Here is a 16,478-nt window from a genome sequence, read left to right as displayed (position 1 = left end):
CTGCGACAACCAACACGCCTCCCGCCGCAGAGCCCAACCCTCCCTCTTCAGCTTCGGCTTTTGCTTAGGCTTCGGCTTCAGAAAGACTGGCGGCCGGGGTAGGCGGATCGCTTCCCCCAGCCGCCTGACGTCCGCGCTGGAGTCTGTTGTCTGTCCGAGGCCCTTAAGGCGTCGAAGCGGAGGGACGCGATCTTCTGCAGTCGGTACCACCCCGGAGGCCACTGAGACAGGGCTGATGTGATATTTCCATCTGGGGCGGACTTCCCACTGTCTCTCATCTCAGGATGTTCTGGCTGATGCTCTGTACTCCTCTCATCACGTGCTTGAACCCTATGGATACCAAGGGAAGCTGGTTTGAAAAAAAAAATAGTTGGATTGGCACTTTTCCTTCCTTGTCTAGACACTTCGGCTTTTTTTTTTTTTTTTTTTTTAATTTTTTAACGTGTTGGCAAATTACTCACTAGCCGGAAAGGGGATTTGGGAGGATTTTAAGCACCCTCTCCCCATCCCTAACAGTTTCTTCCAGAGCCACCCCAAATAAATATACAACTAAGTAAAATTTATGTGCTTGTTATTAAAAGTCAGCTTAAGGTAAGCCTTCTGAAAAGCATATGGTGATACCTAAGCTCTTCTTATACAGGAAGCCGGTGAGGTGTTGTTGTTGTTTTTTTTTTTTTTTTTGGAAGCAAAACAACCAGCATAAATACAACAATGTAATATGTTAATGGAAAATGAAATAACCCAAATTTAACAAATATCTAATATTGAGTGCCAAGCATTTTACATGCAAAATATCTTTAAAAAATATTTTCTTTTATTATTTTTGGCTGTGCTGGATCTTTGTTGCTGTGCGGGCTTTCTCTAGTTGTGGAGAGCAGGGCTACTCTTCGTTGCAGAGGCTTCTCATTGTGGTGGCTTCTCTTGTTGTGGAGGACAGGCTCTAGGTGCGCTGGCTTCAGTATTTGTGGCACTTGGGCTCAGAATTTGTGGTGCGTGGGCTTAGTTGCTCTGCAGCATGTGGAATCTTCCCTGACCAGGGATTGAACCTGTGTCCCCTGCATTGACAGTTGCATCATTATCCACTGTACCCTCACATTCAGTATCTCTTTAAGTCTTTACCATGATTCTAGAAGTGTATATTACCCCTATTTTACAAATAAGGAAGCCGTCCTAGAGAATTTAAGTGAGTTACCCAAGGCAAAACAACTATTAAGCAGCAGAAGAGCTGGAAATCAGACTAAGGTCTTATTCCAAAACCTGTGCTCTCAAACACTGCCTCTGGTATTGAGGGTTTGACAAATACAAGGCAGGTGATGTGATGAACGTTGCCTTTAAGGTGCATGCTAAGTCATTTCAATAGCATCTGATTCTTTGTGACCCTATGGACTGTAGCCCACCAGGCTTCCCTGACCATAAGATCCTCTAGGCAGGAATACTGGAGTGTGTTGCCATGCCCTCCTTGCCTTTAAGATAGATAAAAGTTATTTTGCTAATAGTATCCTTATTTAAAAACTTTTACAACTGCTCTTTAGATCAACATTACATTCTTCAGATCAACAGTACATTTCTTTTGATAACTCCAGTGATAGCAAAATGTTCTTTTTTCTCTGCTTTTCAAGCTGAGAAAATATTTTTAGGCAAGGCTGAGAAGTGTAAAAGGAAATGGTATAGAATGACATCAGCAAAGATAGCTGAATAGGGAACTTGAAAATTGTCCCTCCCACAAAAGCAATGAATAAGCTGGCAAAACTGTCAGAATCAACTTTTTTGGGTACTCTGGAATCTAATAAAAAAAAAATTACAGCAACCAGGGAAACACTTAAGGAGAGACTGCTGAATTTTGGCAAGAGAGCTCTATGATCATCTCTAGCTTGTCAGTGGCCTTGAAGACAGCAGCCCACATTCCTGGCTTAGGTTGACAGTAACACAGAGGGCAACACGGACCTTATTCTAAGGGTTCCATGGCAGTCCAATGTTAAGGAGTCCCCACTTTTACTTCTGAGAGCCCCTGTTCAATTGCTGGTAAGGGAGCTAAGATCCCACAGGCAGTGCTGTGAGGGCAAAAAAAAAAAAAAGAAAGAAAAAGAGTTGTAATTGTGTGTTTTGACCTATCTGGTGGTTCCCTAAAGGTTTGACTCAAGGCTGTCCTGGAGCCTCCCCAGGACTAAGGCAGCTAGCTTCCTAGGCAGTGTTTGTCAAAAGGGTTTAAAATATATTAGCCACTGCCATCAGGGTACAGTATAACAGATGAGACAAACAATAAGCAGGCCAAAAGCCTGGGAAGGAAGAGGCTAGGGGAGCAGATACTTGGGGAATAAGGGTTTTGAAAAGCTTCCTCTTATTCTGGGAAATCCAGAAGGCCACATGCCTACCTTGGTCTGGACATATACTCAGAAGGGACCTGAGAAGACCCTGTCAACCTAAGCTCTCGCTTCTGGTTGACCTTTAGAGTTGGTGCAAGGAGGAAGTGAAGACTACTGCAGAAATGTAATGTATCTAACTAAGCATTGAAGGAGTGCCCCAGTGACACAACTAATTGGCAACCACTGGAAGAGTTTTTTTGAATCTTGAGTGTTTATTTTTATTTTTTGCTTCTAGGCATTTAATAAAGACATCTCTGCTAAATTACTAGTTGAATAGTTCTGGAAGTTTTGGCAACAGCAATCAGAGCAGAAAAAGAAATAAAAGGAATCCAAATTGGAAAAGAAGAAGTAAAACTCTCACTGTTTGCAGATGACATGATCCTCTACATAGAAAACCCTAAAGACTCCACCAGAAAATTACTAGAACTAATCAATGAATATAGTAAAGTTGCAGGATATAAAATCAACACACAGAAATCCCTTGCATTCCTATACACTAATAATGAGAAAATAGAAAGAGAAATTAAGGAAACAATTCCACTCACCATTGCAACGAAAAGAATAAAATACTTAGCAATATATCTACTTAAAGAAACTAAAGGCCTATATATAGAAAACTATAAAACACTGGTGAAAGAAATCAAAGAGGACACTAATAGATGGAGAAATATACCATGTTCATGGATTGGAAGAATCAATATAGTGAAAATGAATATACAACCCAAAGCAATCTATAGATTCAATGCAATCCCTATCAAGCTACCAACGGTATTCTTCACAGAGCTAGAACAAATAATTTTAAAATTTGTATGGAAATACAAAAAACCTCGAATAGCCAAAGCGATCTTGAGAAAGAAGAATGGAACTGGAGGAATCAACCTGCCTGACTTCAGGCTCTACTACAAAGCCACAGTTATCAAGACAGTATGGTACTGGCACAAAGACAGAAATATAGATCAATGGAACAAAATAGAAAGCCCAGAGATAAATCCACGCACATATGGACACCTTATCTTTGACAAAGGAGGCAAGAATATACAATGGAGAAAGGACAATCTCTTTAACAAGTGGTCCTGGGAAAACTGGTCAACCACTTGTAAAAGAATGAAACTAGAACACTTTCTAACACCATACACAAAAATAAACTCCAAATGGATTAAAGATCTAAACGTAAGACCAGAAACTATAAAACTCCTAGAGGAGAACATAGGCAAAACACTCTCTGACATACATCACAGCAGGATCCTCTATGACCCACCTCCCAGAATACTGGAAATAAAAGCAAAAATAAACAAACGGGACCTAATTAAACTTAAAAGCTTCTGCACAACAAAGGAAACTATAAGCAAGGTGAAAAGACAGCCTTCAGAATGGGAGAAGATAATAACAAATGAAGCAACTGACAAACAACTAATCTCAAAAATATACAAGCAACTCCTGCAGCTCAATTCCAGAAAAATAAATGACCTAATCAAAAAAATGAGCCAAAGAACTAAATAGACATTTCTCCAAAGAAGACATACAGATGGCTCACAAACACATGAAAAGATGCTCAACATCACTCATTATCAGAGAAATGCAAATCAAAACCACTATGAGGTACCATTTCACACCAGTCAGAATGGCTGCGATTCAAAAGTCTACAAGCAATAAATGCTGGAGAAGGTGTGGAGAAAAGGGAACCCTCTTACACTGTTGGTGGGAATGTGAACTAGTACAGCGACTATGGAGAAGAGTGTGGAGATTCCTTAAAAAACTGGAAATAGAACTGCCTTATGATCCAGCAATCCCACTGCTGGGCATACACACTGAGGAAACCAGAAGGGAAAGAGACACGTGTACCCCAATGTTCATCGCAGCACTGTTTATAATAGCCAGGACATGGAAGCAACCTAGATGTCCATCAGCAGATGAATGGATAAGCAAGCTGTGGTACATATACACAATGGAGTATTATTCAGCCATTAAAAGAATACATTTGAATCAGTTCTAATGAGGTGGATGAAACTGGAGCCTATTATACAGAGTGAAGTAAGCCAGAAAGAAAAACACCAATACAGTATACTAACGCATATATATGGAATTTAGAAAGATGGTAACAATAACCCTGTATACGAGACAGCAAAAGAGACACTGATGTATAGAACAGTCTTTTGGACTCTGTGGGAGAGGGAGAGGGCGAGGGTGGGATGATTTGGGAGAATGGCATTGAAACATGTATAATATCATATATGAAACGAGTCGCCAGTCCAGGTTCGATGCATGATACTGGATGCTTGGGGCTGGTGCACTGGGATGACCCAGAGGGATGGTATGGGGAGGGAGGAGGGAGGAGGGTTCAGGATGGGGAACACATGTATACCTGTGGCAGATTCATTTTGATATATGGCAAAACTAATACAATATTGTAAAGTTAAAAAATTAAATTAAAAAATTAAATTAAATTAAAAAAGAGAGAGAGAAAAAATATATATATAAATAACCAGAAAAAATAAATAAATAAATAAATTACTAGTTGACCACCAAGCTAATGGAATGGAGTAGTCATGCAACAAGGAAGGCAGACTTTATAGAATTAGTTGACTGGTAGTTAAATCTCCTTGAAAAAGACCCTGATGCTGGGAAAGATTGAAGGCAAAAGGAAAAGAGGGCAGCAGAGAATGAGATTGTTATTAGATAGCATCACCTACTCAGTGGACATGACTTTTAGCAAACTCTGGGAGACAGTGGAGGACAGAGGAGCCTGGCGTGCTGCAGTATATGGGGTCACAAAGAGTCAGACATGACTTAGCAACTGAACAACAATGGCAGTTAAGGCTAGAAGCTTGATCATATTTAAGCTTGATTTTTAAAATCAAGTCTTTGTAAGTGGTATTATGTACTTCCCATCATATTAGGAAGCACATTTCTGGAAGTCTCATTTGCGATATTAAACTACTCAGTGGGCTCAAATATTTTCTCTTTCAAAATTCTCCTTTAGCTTTTCACCATTCTTTGATATGGAGAAGGCAATGGCAACCCACTCCAGTACTCTTGCCTGGAAAACCCCATGGATGGAGGATCCTGGTAGGCTGCAGTCCACGGGGTCGCTAAGAGTCGGATGTGACTGAGTGACTTCACTTTCACTTTTCACTTTCATGCATTGGAGAAGGAAATGGCAACCCACTCCAGTGTTCTTGCCTGGAGAATCCCAGGGACAGGGGAGCCTGGTGGGCTGCCGTCTACGGGGTCGAACAGAGTCAGACACAACTGAAGCGATTTAGCAGCAGTAGCAGCAGCCATTGATGATCATCTGCTAGATCAGAGGTTCATGTCACCTTTAGTGTCTGAGTAAGTTTTTCTCCGTGTCCTTGTTTCCATTTACTAAGTAGTTAGGTCCAAACAAGTTAATATGTGTTTATGCCCTAACAATTTTAACCATTTAAATAGATATGTAAATTGAAAGAAAACTATTTTATTTTATTCTTAAAGAACCACAATTGCTTACTAATTGGGTGTATATACCTATTGGGCACTGTGTAACTTCTCAAACCTGGAAATCAGATGGGACATCACTATCTTCATGTCCTGTCCCACACTGGATTTTGCATAACACTTACTTGAGATCATAGCAACTGTTGCAAACTCAATTTTCCAAAGATGTGATGTTAGCAAAAAGAATTAGCTTGATCTAATGTTAAAACTGTGAAGTATCTCAAGCTGGTTCACATGGCATCTGACAGATGTTGCCGTGTTTACTAGCATGTGAGATGGGTGCAATTGTGTGGTAGTTTGAGCATTCTTTGGCATTGCCTTTCTTTTGTTTTGGAATGAAAGCTGACCTTTTGCAGTCCTGTGCCCACTGCTGAGTTTTCCAAATTTGCTGGCATACTGGCACTTTCACAGCATCATCTTTTAGTGTCTAGATTGTTACAAAATTATGCACATCCGCTCAGCCAGCAGAAGCTCAGGGCTTCCAGGTGGCACTAGTTGTAAAGAATCTGCTTGCCAGTACAGGAGATGCAAGAGATGGAGATTCAATCTCTAGGTCGGGAAGAGCCCCTAAAGTAGGAAGTGACCACTACTCCAGTATTCTTGTATTGAAAGTTTCACGGACAGAGGAGCCTAGGCGGCGGCTATAGTCCATGGGGCTACAAAGAGCTGGACACTACTAAGCACGCACACACAGCAGAATTCCCATCACACTCAACGTTCCTCAGACAGCTGCCTAAACTCCAGTGAAGTACTTTGGTTAACTGTCCTTCACATAACTCTTTTACCTTGTAATAACATTAGTCTGATTATTTTTCCTCCCTTTGTCACTCATCAAGTACCTCATGACTGCTTAATGCTGATGGATCACCTCCTGAATTCTTATAATGATCTAAAGGAAATTCCACTGTGTAATATTTCTTATGATTCACTGATGGTTCTTATTTGAAAGGTGACAATGGAAAATATTGTGTTGGGTATGCTATAACAACTCTTTTTGATGCTGTTGAGGCAGCATCTTTATCCATGACTACTTCAGCCCAATACACTAAATTATATGCTCTTACATGGGCTTGTACTTTAGGCAAGGACAAAACTGCCAATGTTAATACCGTTAGTAGACATGGTTTTGAAGTAGTTCATGATTTCAGAATGTGGAAGCAACATGGCTTCCTTCTTCCAGTGGAAGTAAAATTTTAAGTGTTGGTTTTTTAAAAACTGTGTTTTGGACCAAATAATAATCCAGTCCTGCTGAAGACTCTAAAATTCCCACTCTTCACTACTATATATGAATTAAACAATTAGTATACTGACAAAATAATAGCCTTCATGAATCAATACTGGTGGGGAAACATTAACAAGGCTGCAAAAAGTGCCTACCTCACTTGTCTCACTTGTCCAAAGTACAAACCTGGGAAGCTGGTTTGTATTACATCCTGGACAATTTAAACTGCATCATGGACCATTTGAGGTCTGGCAAGTGGATTTCATACAAGTTCCTCCATCTAATGCATATATGTATGTTTTAGATATGGTCTATATGTTTTCACATTGGACTGAATGAAGCCTTTCTTTGAAGACAGACTACTACTTCTTCTGTGGTTAAAGTCCTTTTGAAAAAGATCACCCCTACCTGGGAACTCTTCTAGAACTATGAGGAGCCCATCTTACTGGCCAGGTGCTTTGACAAGTCTGTGCTGTTTGGTTGGCTTTATATCACTTTTACTGTAGTTACCATCCTTAGTCCTCTGATTTAGTCTAACGCACAAAGGGTGTTGTTTAGATTCAATTGGCAAAATTCAGAGAGGCCTAAAGCCTTGCTATGATTCCTCTAAATCTCACATCCATTCCTTTTGGAATTTATAAACTCTTAGAGATAGTCACAGTATATCCAATGAACTTGGCTCCTGCTTATTTTGATCCACAACTGATAAAAGGAAAGGAACTCCAGTATTGCAAATGCGTAATGGCTTCTATTAAAAATAACCATGTTTTGGTAGATCAGTCTTTTCAAATGGCACCCTTGGGGGACAAAGACCTTAAGTGTCACAACTTGCAACTTGGAGATTTCATCTATTAGAAAAGATACATCCAGAAGAACTGTCTTCAGTCTTGTTGGAAAGCCCTTTATTGAATACTCCAAACAACCCTTGTGCCTCCAGACTCCAAAGAATAGACTCTTGGATTCCTGAGCTACACCTAAAGAACGTACCAAACCCTGACTGAAACTGCATGTCATCTGGTGACATGAAAGTGAAGATTTTCCAGAACTGAAGCAGATGACATCTGATGAGACAACTTTCCCTAGATATGTAGACCAGGCCTGTTGGATGTTTGTTGCCAAAACTTTGATGATGGCATAATGCTTCAGAAGATTTCTGATGCCTATGATTTCGATAACAGGACTTTAGATAAAAAGTGCTTGACAGTCTTCCCTCCTTCCCCTCCTTGTTACTCAAATGTGACATTAATGGGTTTCCAATCTAATGTGAGACACTATGCCCAGTAATGGTCCTTTGTGACATTGAGGGACAAAAAGCTGTTAGAACTAGAAACCCTGACTCTTGATCAGCAATGCTTTCAGAGAAAAATCCTGATCAAAAGGGGAAGACATAAAAAATTTATGAACAGAAACCTCAGTTAAATAGAGTTGGGAGACCAGAAGGGGGAGCTCTCGTAACCTGTGATGATAATAGAACCCAACAGGAAGAGGAAAGACTCCTTTCCGGACAAGGACTCAGTGAAAAGCCATGAGCTGTTTGTTTTAGTCATGATATGTATGTTTGTGCACTGGACTGAAGACTTTCCTTTAAGACAGACTACCTCTACTGTGGCTAAAGTCTTTTTAGAAGTGGTTATCCCTATCTGGGGAACTCCTCTAGAGCTATGAGGAACCCATCTTACTGGGCAGGTACTTTGACAAGCCTTTCTCCTCTCTATAAAAAGTGTTCTCCTTCCTTTGCCATGCCAGGACTTGCATGTGGTTTGGGATGGCTGCCGACCCCAAACTGCAGTTCTCTTCTGATCCTGAATAAACAAATCTTTGCTGGAGAAATATTTAGCAGTGTTTTTGTTTCAAGTCAACATTAGTCTATGTGCTAGCATGTGTACTGCTGATGGGTTTGTCATAGTTGCTAAGTTTTTTCAGTGGGCAGAGTACGGAAGTCTTTGTGTTGTAAATTTTTTATTTTATTTTTTTAAGGAGATAATATATCATGAGTTCATATTGATATTTCTAGTTCAAATTTAAGAGTATAGGGTTATTTCTTAACCTCTGCTTTTCTTTTTCAATTTCTTTTCTCTCACACTGAAAAATCTTACTTCTTAAACAATAGTAACTTAATTATGTACCAGTTTATTACTGACAATATGACTACAGAATTGGTGGATTTTATGCAATATTTTTTGCCTTATGATATATCTCACTAGGGACATATGGTCAAATTACTATATTTTAAAGCATTTTAAATACATTTCTGTGTGGTTAAGCCACTAACTAAATACACATTTATTTAAGTGCATTTGGTTTTTTGCATTAACTTTAAAGATTGCCTTTTTAAATTTTAATTTGATTTAGTTTTATAATTTTGTATAACAATCACATGGTTTCACAATCAAATCCACTCATTCAGAAACCCCTGACATTCTTCTCCTTCTCAACCTATTCTCTCTTAGTCATTTTATAATTTTTGGCTTGTCCTTCCATTAAAAAAAATACAAGCAGATATATCTCTTTAGATATAAGCCAGCATACTTGACCTAACATACTTGACTACACTAAAGCCTTTGACTGTGTGGATCACAACAAACTGGAAAATTATTTTTTGTTTTTGTTTTGTTTTTTTCATTTAAATCTTTTTTAGAACATCTTTATTTTTATTTTATAGCATCAATAATATGTAATCAGGGAGAAGGCAATGGCACCCCACTCCAGTACTGTTGCCCGGAAAATCCCATGGATGGAGGAACCTGGTAGGTTGCAGTCCATGGGGTCGCTAAGAGTCAGACACGACTGAGTAACTTCACTTTCACGCATTGGAGAAGGAAATGGCAACCCACTCCAGTGTTCTTGCCTGGAGAATCCCAGGGACGGAGAAGCCTGGTAGGCTGCAGTCCATGGAGTCACACAGAGTCGGACACGACTGAAGTGACTTAGCAGCAGTAGCAGCAGCAATATGTAATCATAATTTTCTGATTTTACAATGCTTCCATTTTTCTTTTTTTTAATTTAAATTTATTTATTTTAATTGGAGGCTAATTACTTTACAATATTGTATTGGTTTTGCCATACATCAACATGAATCCACCATGAGTATACACGTATTCCCAGTCCTGAACCCCCCTCCCACCTCCATCCCCATACCATCCCTCTGGGTCATCCCAGTGCACCAGCCCCAAGCATCCTGTATCCTGCATTGAACCTGGACTGGCAATTAGTTTCTTATATGATATTATACATGTTTCAATGCCATTCTCCCAAATCATCCCACCCTCTTCTTAAAGAGATGGGAATACCAGACCACCTGACCTGTCTCCTGAGAAACCTGTATGCAGGACAAGAAGCAACAGTTAGAACTGGACATGGAACAAAAGACTGGTTCAAAATCAAGTATGTCAATGTCAAGGATGTATATTGTCATCCTGCTTATTTAACTTCTGTGCAGAGTACATCATGCGAAATGCCAGGTTGGATGACTCATAAACTGGAACCAAGATTGCCTGGAGAAATAGCAACAACTTCAGATATGCAAATATCTGATAACAAAAAGTGAAGAGGAACTAAAGAACTTCTTGAGGAGGGTGAAAGAAGAGAGTGAGAAGGCTGGCTTAAGACGCAACATTCAAAAAACAAAGATCACAGCATCTGTTCCCATCACTTCATGGCAAATAGATGGGGAAAAAATGGAAATAGTGCCAGATTTTTTCTTTGGCTCCAAAATCACTGCAGACAGTGGCTGCAGCCATGAAATCAAAAGACACTTGCTTCTTGGAAGAAAAGCTGTGACCAACCTAGATAGCATATTAAAAAAAGCAGAGACATCAGTTTGCCAACAAAGGTCCATATAGTAAAAAACTATGGTTTTTCCGGTAATTTTGTAGGGATGTGAGAGCTGGACCATAAAGAAAGCTGAGCACCGAAGAATTGATGCTTTCAAATTGTGGTGCTAGAGGAGACTATGAAAGTCCCTTGGACTGCAGAGATCAAACCAGTCAATCCTAAAGCTAATAAACCCTGGATATGCACTGGAAGGACATTATATTGATACTGAGCCATCAAAAACCCCTGGTCACTTCTTTGAGTCTCATATTTTTATGTGACTCCTGTATGCATGAAATTAAAGTTGTTTTTCTCCTTTTGTTTAATGTCAGTTTAATTATTGGGCCAGCCAAAAAGCCTACAAAGGAAGAAGGGAAAATTTTTCTGCCCCTTCAACTACATGGGTGGATGTTTCAGTCTGCTATTGAGGGATTTTTGACTTATTTCTGGTTAACTTTTAGTTCTGCAGTTAATAACTTTGTGGAAACAGTGACAGACTTTATTTTGGGGAGCTCCAAGATCACCTGGAGAATCCCAGGGACGGGGGAGCCTGGTGGGCTGCCGTCTCTGGGGTCGCACAGAGTCGGAGACGACTGAAGTGACTTAGCAAGATCACCTAAGATGGTGAATGCAGCCATGAAATTAAAAGATGCTTGCTCCTTGAAATAAAAGTTATGACAAATCTGCTGCTGCTGCTGCTGCTAAGTCGCTTCAGTTGTGTCCAACTCTGTGCAACCCCATAGATGGAAGCCCACCAGGATCCCCCGTCCCTGGGATTCTCCAGGCAAGAACACTGGAGTGGGTTGCCATTTCCTTCTCCAATGCATGAAAGTGAAAAGCGAAAGTGAAGTTGCTCAGTCATGTCCGACTCTTAGCGACCCCATGGACTGCAGCCTACCAGGCTCCTCCGTCCATGGGGTTTTCCAGGCAAGAGTACTGGAGTGGGTTGCCATTGCCTTCTCCATGACAAACCTAGACAGTGTATTGAAAAGCAGACACATTACTTTGCTGACAAAGGTCTGTCTAGTCAAAGCTATGGTTTTTCCAGTAGTCATGTATGGATGTAAGAGTTGGACCATTAAGAAGCTGAATGCCAAAGAATTCATGCTTTTGAATTGTGGTTTTGGAGAAGACTTTTGAGAGTCCCTTGGGCTTCAAGGAGATCAAACCAGTCAATCCTAAATGAAATCAATCCTGCATATTCATTAGAAGGACTGATGCTGAACTGAGGGTCCAGTACTTTGGCTATCTGACATGAAGAGCTGACTCATTAGAAAAAACCCTGATGCTGGGAAAGATGGAAGGCAAGAGGAGAAGGAGATGACAGAGGATGAGATGGTTGGATGGCATCATTGATTCAATGGACATGAGTTTGAGCAAGCTCCAGGAGATGGTGAAGGACAGGGAAGCCTGGCGTGCCACAGTCCTTGGGGTTGCAGAGTTGGACACAATTGAGCAACTGAACATCAGATTTGTCCTTTTATATTTTTGTTAGTGTATCTTTGAGATAAATTCTAGAAGTAGGATTACAGGATCCAAGGGTAAATACACATGTGATTTTGCTAGATGTTGTCAAATTCCCTTCCCTCAAGGTTTAGACCATGGAACATCCCCAACAGTGATAGGGTGCTTGTTACCTCGAAGCTTCTTGAACAGAGTTCATTATCAACATGTGCACTGATGAATGTGTCTAATATATACTAAGATATTAAATAAAAACACTAAAATTACTATAAAAATGAAAATTGTCTATGAGTTGCCTAAAATCAGTGGTATGAGTACCACACATTCATAAACACTACCTTAGCCATTACTTGAAAAATACAGATATTTTGGCCTCTCTGAACCTTGCTTGGTATGCTGAAAACCCCTGTACAAGTTGCTTTCTTCCTTAGATGTTTCACTAGTACAAGATGTGCTGTCTGAGACATTATAACCCACTCCACCTCTTTTTTGTGTTGATTTATAGGGCTCCAATCTGCAGTATTTAATTTTTTTTAGCCTATTGTACGGTTATGTACATAATAAAAGATTCTCCAATATTTATAATACTTAAAGATGAACATCTAATTCTCCCCCACCTGAGGTAATCCATTTTTGTACTGTTTGTTGTTGTTCAGTCAGTAAGTCATGTCTGACTCTTTAGTGACCCCATGACTGTAGCCCACCAGGCTCCTCTGTCCATGGGATTTCCCAGGCAACAGTACTGGAGTGGGTTGCTATTTCTTTCTCCAGAAAGTCTTTGGACCCAGGGATTGAACCCATGTCTCCTGCATTGACAGGCTCTTTACCACTGAACCACCAGAGAAGCCCCATGTACAGGATCCTGGTAGATTAAAAGAATTTTTAATCGACTTGACATGGTGCAAGGCACAGTACACATCAATTAAAAAATCATTACTTGAATAACATGGAGAGAATGCTAAGAACATAAAATCTATATCAGTCATCCTTATATGCATTACTTTGAACTAACTACATTGATTCCAAGCTGAGAGACAGCTTTAAGGAAACTCTTGCCCTACTTTATTATTGGGGATTTAGGGAATTTGGAGAAACATTACATAAGCTTTCCAGGGAATCTTTTGAGATAAGAATGTTAAGGTTTAAATTCCATTGGTCATTGCCATTCTTGTCACTAGAATGTTCCTTGAGAAGCTAATTTTACCTGGAACATTTAGCATAATACCTGGCATACAGTAGGTGCTCATTTAAAGCCTATTTAACTAATGAATGAATCTCTGCCTTTTCCATACATTGTGATTTATTACCACCAGTAACTTAGGATCTGTTAGTGAGAACAAGAAAATAGAATATACTTATACTGGCTTGATTTTCTTGGGACACCCATTAAGGAACAAGTGTTTACTAAACCGTGCTTGTCTTTTTTTCACTGTTTATGTTCAATTTTTGAATTGCATGATTTTTATCCCTTGTTCATCCTTTACTCAATACTGAACTTTAGTTCTCATCAGAATGCACTTTTTCTTAACCCAGGAGCTCTCAAGGATTATATTGTTTCATAAAGAACTATTTCATTGCAATACCTGAAAGCACAAAAATTTCTTCTAGAGTTAATAGCGGAGAATGTTTGCCAACTATTTTAAAAAAATATGCTCATTCTAGAAAATATTTCCAAGCTTTCCATTCCTAAAATAAAAAATCTAGTTGGTTATCATTCTATCTACACAATTTCATATTTTGTTATTTTCACTTAATACATATTTTCCCACAACATAAAAATTTTTGAAAGAACATTCAATTCAAAGTGAGTAAAAATACATCAGAGGACCCTGTGTACAAATTCAGAGCATCAGAAAGAGTGTTGGTAGCTCTCCCCCATACATATACAGTTGAAAGTATAAGATGCCTCAAGAGTATGATGTAAAAATTTTAAAAATAGAAATTTTTAAAAATGAAAAAATAAAAATTATTAAAAAATTCTGGTTTCACTTCTGTTAAATGTAATCTTTTAAAGATAATTCACCTTGATAATAGTCTGACAAAGTTTGATGCTAACCAAATAAATCCTTTTTAAGGATTCAAAGAAAATAAGTACTTTTAATTAAAGAGACCAATAATGATGGTTCTAGGGCTGGAAAGTGTAAAGTACTTCAGCCTCTATGCCTGAGTGTCAGACTGTGTTAGTTAGGACTTACATTTCTGAACTATTCAGAAATTTATTAAAAGATTCAGAGCATGGAAAATGATGAAAATAAAGCCCAAAATAAAAATGGTATTTTTCCAGTGGTCTGTTGTTATGCCTTTTGGAGGGATGGGAAAATATGGAAAGATTTCTCTGACTTTTTGTGGGCCAGAACAAACACTAACTGGTTGATGAGTGTAAGTCCGAACTACCTTCGGACACCCTTAGGTGTGTAAGTAGGGTTATAAACGGGTGGGTCACAAATCTAATGAACGACGTTCATCAGCACAATTTATTTCTTCTTTCTGGATCAGAGGGTGCCCAAAGAATTCGACCTCTAGCTCTTTAAGACAAGTTACTGTCTTCACAGCCTCCGAGGAATCGGCGTGACAGTCTCATCCTTCGGTCTGGGAAGAAAAAGGAATACACCATCACCCCCGGCCTCAGCCATACTTTGAGGTACCTGGGAACCCCCTGGATGTGAAGCAAGCGCCTCAGAAATAGAGGCCAACTGCCAGGGACTGCAGTCGGCAAAAAAGGAGAGAAAGCTTAAAGAGGTAGGTCGGAGGACATTTTAATTCCTCTTCTTTTTTAAACTTTGACTTGCAGTGCTTACATAGGAAAATTCTATAGCCTCTCCAGATTGAGGACCCCGCACAAGCATCCAGAGAAAGTGACCCACGATCAGCCTTGTATCCCCAGGCCTAACGGGCCACTCCGTCCGGAACGTAATGGGTCAGCTGACGGTGGCCTCGAACGCGAACGCGCAGGGTAGGAGAGGCGGGAGATGGGGGCGGGACGACATGGCTGCCTGGCGCTGATTGGCTGATGGAGCTCGTCGCCTGGTGCCATTTGTTGTTGGATCAGCGCACCAGACGCAGTCTGCGTCCTGCACGTGCAGCCGTTTAAGCCGAGTCAGCGCCTGTGAGGACCCCGGGACAGCAAGCCGCTGAGAGGTGAGTAGGCCGCTGGCTCTTTTCCCAGTACGGGATTCATCCCAACGCTCTGGGCTTCCTAGTAGTAGCTGAACTTCGGGCCAAGTGAAGAACGGTTGGGGTGGGTAGGGGTTTGAAGCTGTCCTTTGGGGTCTTTCTGCTTCCTGCCGGAGAGTCCAGTAGCACGGTGCGTGTCCGAAGTCTGGAGTTGAGGCCTGCAGGAAAGGCGAAGGAGCATTTTTGACCACCTGGTGCTACACCATCCCTGTTCAGAGAAAAAGACTCTCAGAACATGGATGGTTGTAGAACTATTCGTGTATACACTCTCTTTCGCGAAACTAGTTGTTTGTTGGAGACATTTGGGCCACCTAATCACCCCTTCCTTCCCTGCCAAACTTCAAGGTCTTGATCCCTGATCAATCTCCCCCTCCCCCTCAAAGAAACTAAATAAACCCCACGGGAAATGTCGTACCCAGTTTTGAAGGGAGAAACCTTGAGTAGTATCTGAAAAATTTCCCCTCCCCCTTAATATTCAGTAAGACGTATTGGGAACCCTTTGGTGAGAAAATAAATTCTGTCAACAGATTTTGGGGGAAAGCCTAAACTTCACCGGAACATGGTGATTGCTAGAGTGATTAGATAAGTGGTTCAACTAATTTTTTAGGGTAAAAAGTTGAAAGTCGCTCAGTAGTGTCCGACTCTTTGCGACCCCATGGACTATACAGTCCGTGGAATTCTCCACGCCAGAATACTGGAGTGGGTAGCCATTCCCTTCTCTAGGGGATCTTCCCAACCCAGGGATCGAATCCAGGTCTCCCACATTGCAGGCGGATTCTTTACCGTCTGAGCCAAAAGGATGAATATAAATGGTATCTCTCGGTAAGAAACAAAACTTTAATTGCCCTTTTTGCAAAAACTTTTGGGGAGGATCAACAGTTAATTGTGTAGTTTGGAGGTATATGTGTGAAAAGATGGTTTATGCTTTTAAAGGTACAACTCTGATCTCTAATTCTGACTGAGCCTAA

At 40.3% G+C, this 16,478-nt stretch overlaps 1 protein-coding gene and 1 long non-coding RNA gene across 6 annotated transcripts in view; one reads left to right on the top strand and one right to left on the bottom strand.

Moving 5' to 3' along the window:
- Window positions 1-14,703: 14,703 nt before the first annotated feature.
- LOC129632886 (uncharacterized) lies at window positions 14,704-15,286 on the bottom strand. The gene is made up of 2 exons (XR_008704733.1): window positions 15,135-15,286; window positions 14,704-14,925 (listed from the first exon to the last, which is right to left on the bottom strand). It is a non-coding gene; the product is annotated as an uncharacterized LOC129632886 (long non-coding RNA).
- A 51-nt stretch (window positions 15,287-15,337) lies between these two features.
- DDX4 (DEAD-box helicase 4) overlaps window positions 15,338-16,478 on the top strand; it is a 69,342-nt gene continuing 68,201 nt past the window's right edge. For 2 of the 5 annotated variants that reach the window (XM_055554630.1, XM_055554628.1), the window contains exon 1: window positions 16,302-16,332. In XM_055554630.1, coding sequence (XP_055410605.1) covers window positions 16,320-16,332 — 13 coding nt within the window. In that variant the 5' untranslated portion in view covers window positions 16,302-16,319. Of the gene's footprint in view, window positions 15,475-16,297; window positions 16,333-16,478 lie in introns of those variants that run through there. The other 3 variants (XM_055554627.1, XM_055554629.1, XM_055554626.1) reach the window with 3 other exon arrangements.

Source organism: Bubalus kerabau, chromosome 18 (genome assembly GCF_029407905.1).
Source record: "Bubalus kerabau isolate K-KA32 ecotype Philippines breed swamp buffalo chromosome 18, PCC_UOA_SB_1v2, whole genome shotgun sequence".
In the NCBI taxonomy this organism is placed as follows: Eukaryota; Metazoa; Chordata; class Mammalia; order Artiodactyla; family Bovidae; genus Bubalus; species Bubalus kerabau.
The sequence above is the reverse complement of the archived record's forward strand: the minus strand, read 5'-3'. Positions and strand labels throughout refer to the sequence as shown.